Source organism: Amblyomma mixtum, chromosome 1 (genome assembly GCF_055824585.1).
Source record: "Amblyomma mixtum isolate Tamu chromosome 1, ASM5582458v1, whole genome shotgun sequence".
Classification (NCBI taxonomy): Eukaryota; Metazoa; Arthropoda; class Arachnida; order Ixodida; family Ixodidae; genus Amblyomma; species Amblyomma mixtum.
The window spans coordinates 300996227-301005627 of record NC_143012.1 but is presented as its reverse complement, the minus strand read 5'-3'; the positions used below and the strand labels follow the sequence as shown (position 1 = coordinate 301005627).

General features: G+C 49.3%; 1 protein-coding gene across 1 annotated transcript; it reads right to left on the bottom strand.

Moving 5' to 3' along the window:
• LOC149372197 (RNA-binding protein 28) lies at window positions 1-2275 on the bottom strand. Its single transcript, XM_089566605.1, has one exon. It carries the CDS (start codon window positions 2074-2076, stop codon window positions 25-27), a length of 2052 nt encoding a protein of 683 aa, XP_089422731.1. The 5' UTR covers window positions 2077-2275; the 3' UTR covers window positions 1-24.
• Between the last annotated feature and the right edge of the window lie 7126 nt (window positions 2276-9401).

Here is a 9401-nt window from a genome sequence, read left to right as displayed (position 1 = left end):
TTGCACAATTCAAATCTCGTAAATTTATTCACTCTCAAACCACTTTTGTTTACGCTGCACAAAAGTTTGCTTTGAGAGGACCTTTTTGCGTTTCTCGAGCATTGCGCCAAATCTGTCCTTCTCAGCCTGCGGTCTTTTCGTGAACATCTTCTGCTTCTGTTTGACTTTTCGATTGCTTTTCTTCTCTTTAAGTTGTGGTTTTTGCTTGCCTGCACGCCCTTTCTTAGTCCGCACTTTTGGCCCAGAATGCGTGGGCAAGCTTTTCATCTTTCGGTTTGCAGCAGCACCCATGAAGGAAGACTTCCTTTCTGCGGAAACCTCAGTGGCTACAGGAGTGTGCTCTTCAACCTGCTTCTCATGAAGCTCCTGTAGTTTTTGTTTGCTTCTCTGCAACCTTCGTTCTTTGGCCAGTAGTGCTGCTTTGTTTTCCAGACAGAACTCAATAATCGGTCTCTTCTTTGGCCCAAAAGTGCTGGGATTGTTGTTGAGCTCTCGCAACGCGGCCAGTGCATCCTCGTGCCGAGTGAATGCGACAAAACCATAGCCATATGACTCAGCCAGAGGGGACTTTAGGTTCCGCATAACACGTGCTTCCGTGATGCGTGCACCCTTGGGTGCATTTTCCATAAACAGCGCCCGCAGCTTCCGGTCGTCCACAGAAGGGGGCAAGTTGTGCACACTCAGCCGAGTTGGTGACACAAAGTAGTGCAGATTAGTGAGCAGCTTGCGCTTGCGTGCCTGCATCTTGGCTCGCTTAGCCATGTCCTGAGGGGAGACTCCATGTGCTGCCTCTGTACCAGGTCTGACTAGGCCCTCACGGGCCAGGTACAAATTGCGGCGGTCTTTCTTCTCTTTTTTCTTTGCCTTCTGTTTTTCCTCCAGCTCTTCGCGGCTCAGGGCCCGGGCCACGTCAAGCCGCCGACCATCAAGCATAATACCTGCAGCAGAAGCAGCCGCTTCGAGACATGCGTCAACGCTGGAGTCCTTAACGAAGCGGACGAATGCCGTGCCTTTGGAGCGGCCGGTGTCCATGTCCGTGCACACGAGGCAATAGCGGCACGGTCCATACTGTTTCATCAAAGTCTCAAGAGTCTCCTGCTGACTGTCGAACGAAAGATTACGAATAAACAAAGTATTCTTGTTGTCACTGCTTGGACGCCGATCAGACTTCTCAGCGCTGCCATCGCTGTCATCATCGCTGCCTTCGTCGCTGCCGGAATCGCTGTGATCGGAGCCGCCATCAGCGTCAAGTGCTCTGGGCGAAGTGGTTTCATCGTCGTCCGACGACTCCTCTTCGTGGTCGGAGTCGTTATTGTCTTCGGATGCGTCTGTCGAAGTTGTTTGGGCATCGTCATTAGACTTCTCTTCGGCATCTTCCTCGTCCTGTTCAGCATCGCCTGTCCCTTCGCCCGGAGTGCTAAACGACGATTTCTGGTACGTTGCCTTGGGAAGAGAAAAATCGACAGCGATTGGTCGCCCTAATATTTGAGTAGCGTTGAGACCGTTTATTGCCTTGATCGCGCTCTTGGTCTCATCAAACTGCACAAAAGCGAACCCACGCATTTTGCCATCTCCCTTTTTTGGAATGCTAACTTCGACCACGTTTCCGTACTTTGCGAAGCAGTCGCGCAACGTCTGCTCATTTGCTTTGAACGAGAGGTTGCGAACGATCAGTCTTGGCTTGCGCTTCTTTCTTGCAGCTTCCACTTCCTTCGAAAAGGTCCTTTTCTTCGGGGCTGCACTTAAACCTGCTGTTTCTGGTTGGTGGTGCGCACGGGAATCTGTTACTGGTTGGTGGGTCACACGGGATGTAGCGACCTTAACAGCAAGAGCCCTGTCGCCAAACTTCAAACTGCGTCGTTGGCCCTGTTCAACGACGGCATCTGCATCCGCGCTGCTGGCAAATGTAACATAGGCAACGCCCTTGCACAATGACTTCTCGTTCTTTTCACGAACAACGAAGCATCGCTTAACTGGCCCGATATCAGAGAAGAACTGAAACAACTTGCTTTCTGTTGTATCCGGCGGCAGATTTTTTACCATTAGCGTGCACGGTTCACCACCTGACGCCGCCATCTTGTTTGAATTCGGTTTGGCTTGTCTTGTGCTGCCTTGACTCTCGCCGGCTCTCGCAGACCGCGCGCCACGCGCAGTCGGCACAGACAGAGCTTGCGTCACTGTACTTGCGTCTGCGGCTCCTGTCTTTGCATGCGCGCATTGGGCGCGCGTCGCTCCTTTGAGTATTTGCTATGGGAAAGGCAAGGCGGGAGAGAAAAGAAAATTACGAGGAACTTTAGCGGCTAAAGTTGTGAAAGGCGTAAGCATGAGTGCTGCATTCTGCTACGCGATTGTTCACTGCACATTTTGTTGGTGCATTAATTAACTGCCAATTAATTACGCTTAAGCTTCGCCTTTAGGAGTGCAACGCGACAGCGTGTTGTGGCGCTGCCACGGAGTCCAAGGAACGCCATCACCCCATCGGCGCGATGCGTTGCCCTTTGAACGCAACGCTTTTTGAGGAAAGGAAATGGGGCTGTAATTCTCTGTCATCTCGGCGGACACCTGAGCCGCACCGTACAGGAAAGGAGGTAGTGTGAGTGAAAGAAGAAAGAGGGGCCGTAATGAAGAAAATGAAAATTGTATTTGAGGAAAGGAAATTACGCAGTAACTGTCTCACATATCTCAGTAGACACTAGTCGAAAATTGTATTTGAGGAAAGGAAGTTGCGCAGTAACTGCCTCACATATTTCGGTGGACACCCGTCAAAATTCGCGCGAGGTGACGTCACGGCAATTTGGACCAACCTGAAACGCGGACAAATACGCCTTGCTCGTCAGTAAATTGGTTTTTGAGGAAAGGAAATGTATCTGTCTCTCATATCTCTGTGGACACCTAAACCTCGCCGTAACGGGAAGGGAGGAAGATGGGAGTGAACGAAGACACCGTATTCACTATACTCCGTTTCATACATCAGGTGCAAGTTGAACGTAAGGTGATCAGCCTTGGCTGGCGGCTTCCACCTCCTTCGAAAAGGTCCTTTTCTTCGGAGCTGCACTTGCACTTTCTGTTTCTTGTTGATGGTGCGCACGGGAATCTGTTACTGTCTGGCGGGTCGCACGGGATGTAGCGGCCTTAATAGCAAGAGCCCTGTCGCCAAACTTCAAACTCCGTCGTTGGCTCTCCTCAATAACAGCATCAGCATCCGCGCTGCTGGCAAATGTAACATAAGCAACGCCCTTGCACTTAGACTTATCTTTCTTTTCATGAACAACGAAGCATCGCTTAACTCGCCCGATATCAGAGAAGAACTGAAACAACTTGCTTTGTGTTGTATCCGACGGCAGATTTTTTACCACAAGCACGTACGGCTCCCCGCCTGATGCCGCCATCTTATTTGAATTCGCTTTGGCTTGTCTTGGCCAGAGGAGGTGCCGAGATCACTATCACCACCAGGGTTGCCGTTGGCACATTGTGAAACAACGTTGATTTTGAAAGGGGTCAAAACTTGAAGCTGAATTTGACCAGAAATAGCCATGCCATTCAATCTTCGTGCCAAATTTGTAGCCAAATTGAATAGATGCAGTATTATGAATACAACTGTTATCAAAGATCAATAAACACTAGTATTTCTAATCAGTGCAAGAAACAGAATAAGGAGCAGAAAATTTTGGCCCATTTGCTTGATCTTCAAGGCACAGGTATGTTGCGAATAAATAAATGAATTATTAAAGTAATTTTGTCACTTTCTAGCCAACAAGCACGAAGGAAACTCAAGCTGGTTTAGCCTCGAAGCCGTAGATCGAACTTGATTCGTGGAATCACCATTAGGCAGCCGAGCTTCATTCTGTTGCGCACTGTTTTTTACCAGGTTAACACAGGAGAACACGCTGCAGCGTAAGAGTTGGAAACTCAAAGTGACCAACTTTTTGCGCCTTATTGTGCCATGTGTGTTCAAGGGCATTCGCTGCAAGTGTCTTTGTACGATCCGGCCGCCGCGTGCCATAAACTCGGACATGTGTGGTCAAGTTCATGCTGATTGTTTGCAGTTGCCGCATTTCTGGCTCAAACTCGATGGAGGAACATCAAAAAAAAATGCAGCGGCAGCTTCTGCATGCCTACACGTCTTCTCGCGCTTTCTTTGTCATCAGGATTGATGGTATGCAGCCTCCGAAGTGCAAACGAAGCATTTGGAAGCCGCTGCAGGAGTTGTATTGCCATTGCCTCAAGAACAGGAAGCAGCGCTCTCTCATGGCTCCTTGGTCCAGTGAAATCTCTCTGAAAATGTCACCTTTTTTTTAGAATCGCTCCGCGCGCGCATTGTAAGCTCCCTATCCTAGCCGTGCGTAGGGGTGCCTCAATGCGCACCGACACTGCCGGCGGGCATAGAGCTACTATGCCGGCGGGGTTGCAGCAAATAAAAAATGGCTAGTAAATACGTCAAAAAGTTTAAAGCATGCAGAAAGAAGCCACGGAGCCAACATGAAATTTTCTTCTCCGCACAAAGTAGCTAACAACGGCAACCCTGGTCACGACGGCGGCGCCGACGTTAGGCGGCGCGAGGCACGGACAGTTTGTGCATGGCATGTGCATGGCCTTCAAGATTACCCATGTCCATGTGGATGATCTCGGAGGCCATAGTTTGTGTGACTTTACGCACGGCGCGACCGCAAGGGGCACCGGCCGCCTTCGTCGCTCGTTTTGATGATGGTTCTATGGGCGCGCCTGGCACAGGGGCTTGATTTCAATGTACATATGGCATACGCTTACTTAAACAACTTTTCTTGGATGGACAGACGTCCCTTAATATCTCTGCCCACATTCAAGGCTATAGTTTGTCTCCAGGAGGCGTGAGTAACCCCGTAATTAATGGAGCTAGCAGATGCATTATCAGCGCATAGTTGCATATTCGACGGCAACTTTGAAGTTTAGGAGAAACACGGTTAACATAATGACTGAGAGCAGTCAAGTTATCACTGTGATGTCACATGCATTCAGAGGGGTGCCAGCCACCAAATAAAAACCTACACAGCTGCCAACACGTTCAAGCTGTGCTTGGCTTCAGCCCTCACGTGTTACGGCACGGTCGATCACACTTGTCTAGAGCGCTGGAGAGGTGCCGTTCGGAGGGAATGAAGAGAAACTATGAAGCACTTAATGACTTTCATTCATAATGCTCGCGCTGGAGAGCAGTGAATAGAGACGTGAACGCACAGGCACCCGCGCCTTACGTCTAGCCTTACCGCTAGTACGTATATGCAACGTGGCAAGCATGGGTCGTATCAAGTATCAGCAAGTACGCGCGCCCTCGGTTCCCTCGATTTTCCTAATGTTTATCCGCAGCTATTCTGTTTCGCATTACCGCGCGCTTCTGGAAATCCGAATCCTCGTAGGAACCGCGAGAGATGGGTTCTCATTCGAACACTCTAAGGTCGGCTGTTTTAACCAAGATATGGAGCCTCAGCTGCCAACTTCGCGAGCTTTCTCAAATGCCGAAACTTGCTGCTGACAGATCTGTTTTGCTTGCTGAATTGTCGCATCCTCATTGAAACGTAGCGACTTAGAAGACGCGCTGTTAGTTTCAGTTTGTGCTCAGCGCATAAAATGCGATGCAATAATACTTCATCGATAGCGAGGTTGTGCGCGTCAGGCTTTGCTGCATGCATGCCTTCGAAAAACTGCTTCGGGTAACGTATCCACTGTCGAAACGATTTTCGCAACCGCAGTCACGAGATTTCGCCGCGATTCCGGACGAGTTTCGTCTGTGGGACCGCTGAAGAGTATAATGCCTGCTCCTAATTGTAGGCACAACAAACTTCTTGCTCCTTTATTGTAAAACTCTCAAGAAGTACAAAAAAAATGTGAGAGGAAGTCCGCACCAAACCAGAGGTTATCGCAGGCGAACCAAGTGAAGTAAAAGCAAGATCAAATTTAAGAAAAACCAATTAGAAAAAAAAAAGGCACAAATGATGCCCGAGCAAAGGTGATTTTTAGGGCAGAGAGGCCGCAAAAATATTGAGAATTAAGAAGGAGGAAAAGAAACATGGTCGGTTACAGCGTGCCAAAGAGCTTCAGACATGCTCGGAGGTGGCCAGGAGGAAGGAAGGTGCGGGGATCTGTAGGAAGGAAGAAGACATGAGAAAAGAAAACAAGAGAGAGAAAGAAAAAAAAAACAGGAGATAAATGTTCTTCAGAAAGCAGAAGGGGTATATAAAAAAAAATGGAGAAAGAGGAAAGTGAACCAAGATAAATGAGAAAAAGGTAGGGACAGAAGGTAAGATGAAGAACGAGTGAAATTAAAATAACTAAACGGGAAACAATATAACCGCTAGGAGAAATCAAAAAGAAAAATACAAATGAAAAGAAACAAAAATAATAAAAGTAGACAAAAACTACAAAGAAATACTAACAAGAAAAACAAAAAAAATTACCGACGATTACGTTACTTCCTAATGCGAAATTTGAGCGCAGCAAATAAGCTGTTTCACCTTTTCGATAGTGAGTCAACCCCAGCTGCGGAATTGGTTTCAGGGACAACGCCGCCGATGCCGACACAAACAATATGATACCCTCGCTTCCGCAGCGCTAAGAACCAGGTCTAGCCGTGGGAAGGTGGTCACGTATTCGTCGACGTGCCGGGGCCTACGTGAAATAACCGGCGCGTCGGCAACTGAAGAGCACCCTATCCGCCACACAAGAACAGGGGGGGGGGGGGGGGGGGGACCCTTTCCTCCTCTTTCTGCATGGCGGCGACGGTGTTCTATGCAGTCACGTTATCTTGACTCTCTAGCGGCGTCAGCGGCATCCAGCGGTATCAGTCGGTCGCTGCTAGCGCTGGGGGGATGAAAGGGGGGCGGAGCTGGTTACGAGGCCGACGACGACGCGAAACCCAGGAACGGACGCCAAAGAGCTGCGCTCTAAAACTGCGTGTGCACGCAAGGCGAGCAAATAATAAGGCCCACATGCCCGTGAGGCAGGGGCAGGGTCATTACCCTGAGACATGTGGGAAGCTCAGGAATGGCAGGTAGGCCTACAAGCAATCCGGGCGGGAATAAACACGAGAGGCGGGTGAAACGAAATAAGAAACGCCAACGGCAATGCCCGAGACTGAGGGAAGGTAACAAAGACGGAAAGTCGTGAGGGGAAACAAAGTGCAGATAGCCGGGGAGACACGCTGCTATGTCCGCGGTCAGAGGACAGGCGAGCAGTAATGGAGAACGTCCCCCACAGCCCACGCAACACACACCTCGAGTATCACGCCGCACTCAGAGCGGCGCGCGCACGCGCCCTCCACAAATACTACGGGTCCGAACATGACACCGTATGGGTGGACGCGGCTTGCGCGGGCAGGGCTGCTTCGGTGGCGGTTGTGGACCACACGGGCTGCCCACTCATCTGCGCTCCGCTCCCACCAACCTCCACCCCAGAGAAAACGTCTTTGTTTTCGAGGCTGCCGTAAAATTGGCAAATTGGTAAATTGGTTTTTGAGGAAAGGAAATGGCGCAGTAACTGTCTCACATATCTGGGTGGACACCTGAACCGCACCGTAATGGAAGGAAGGAAGGTGGGAGTGAAAGAAGAGAGCTCTAGATAATGTGAACACTGCACCGCTGCGCACGGCTACCAGAACAACCTCCGGCTTAATCAGCATCGCTGTTAAAACAAATCAGCGATATTCCGAGATGTAGTCCCATGGTGCGACAAACTGATAATGAGTTTCACCGCAAGATGGCACTTCAATTTGCTTTCATCTCATTGGATTAATTCAATGGAACATAAGCATATATAGTGTAGAACTGCCGCCGCGGTGGCTCAGCGGTTATGGTGCTCGGCTGCTGACCCGAAAGACGCGGGTTCGATCCCGGCCGCGGCGGCTGGAATTTCTTTGGAGGAGAAATTCTAGAGGCCCGTGTACTGTGCGATGTCAGTGCACGTTAAAGAACCCCAGGTGGTCGAAATTTCCGGAGCCCTTCACTACGGCGTCTCTCATAGCCTCAGTCGCTTTGGGACGTTAAACCCCATAAACTAAACTAAACTAGTGTAGAACTATATCGATACCGGAAAAGGCAGATAAGGAAGGAATTGTTCTATGATAACTCAAGGGCCCTCTTTGAAGCTATGTCAGGGTGCCTGAAAACGCGCAGCTACAAAAAGAAATTTAAAGAAGAAGATGACACATGTACTGTATCTGCTAAATCTATAGAAACTATTGAACACCTCATACTCACATGGGATGGTATCCATCCGGATGTAGATGCAGGCACAGTCATTCTGCCTGAGGCCTTAGTGTTTAGAGATAACAATGGTCATGTAAATAAAATCTGTGGTGGAAGTTAACAAAAAGTGATTGGAAGGTTGGTGTCTCAAAAGCAGAGCAGTGACATAAGGTTAGAAGTGTAGGAAAACGGATTGAAGAAAATGGCGAATTTTGATAACAATTTACAGCACAGTTAAACAAAAGTAAAGAAGAAAGCCGAGCACGGTGGCAACTACCACCACCCCGTTTCAAAGTGGATGCTCCTATCTTTTATCCATCTTTCCATCCCTCCTTCCATCCATACATCCATCCAGTTATTTTTAATGCAAAATTTAAAAAATGGCGGAGGCTTATTGGTTAAGCCTGGTAGGTTGCGAAAGTAGGTGTTTTATACTGCATATGCAGCGCCTCGGAAGAGCGCGGCGCGTCGTGCCAAGCGGCAGCCGTTACCCGACGAGTCGAGTTGGTATCCCGTCTCTCACTCCTGGTATGACGTCACGCCAAACGTCACTAGCGCGTCTAGCGGGAGGAGTCGGCGAAAGGACGTATAATTACATCAAGGATTTCCTGTCGCGCAGGACGATACAACTAAAATTTCAGGACTTCAGGTCGCGGAGGTCCCGTCCCCCGTCCCCTAGGCCTGCGTGCCAGGGACGGGGAGTAGGGGGCCTCCTACATCGGTGGAAATAAAAGTTGTTATCATCATCATTAGCGGGAGGAGCGCGGCGCGCCGTGCCAAGCGGCCGCCGTTACCCGACGAGCCGAGTTGGTAGCCCGTCTCTCGCTCCTGGTATGACGTCACACTGTGACGTCACTCGGCATGGTATGACGTCAGGGGTCATTCTAAAGGTCAAACGTGCCAAGTGGCCGCCGCTACGCGAAAGGTCGTTCTTGGGAGTAGTATTGCTTTCGTAATAATAAGAAATCCTCATTTTCCCGATGTTGCAGTCTTGAATTCTTGCGGTATGAGTCACGATCTCTTGATTTTCGCCGTAATCTCATGGCGCGTTTTGGTCAGTGGTCGTAAAAAAAAATGAAAACATGTTCCTTGAACAGATTGATTGCAGTGATGTAGAAATATTAATAGTACTTACGAAACTATCGATATAGTGGAGCCACCATTAAACTATTGATAGTAAGAAAATTT

Coding starts and splice junctions, on each gene's coding strand:
- LOC149372197 (XM_089566605.1), bottom strand. CDS start 2,076: ATGGCGGCGTCAGGTGGTGAACCGTGCACGCTAATGGTAAAAAATCTG.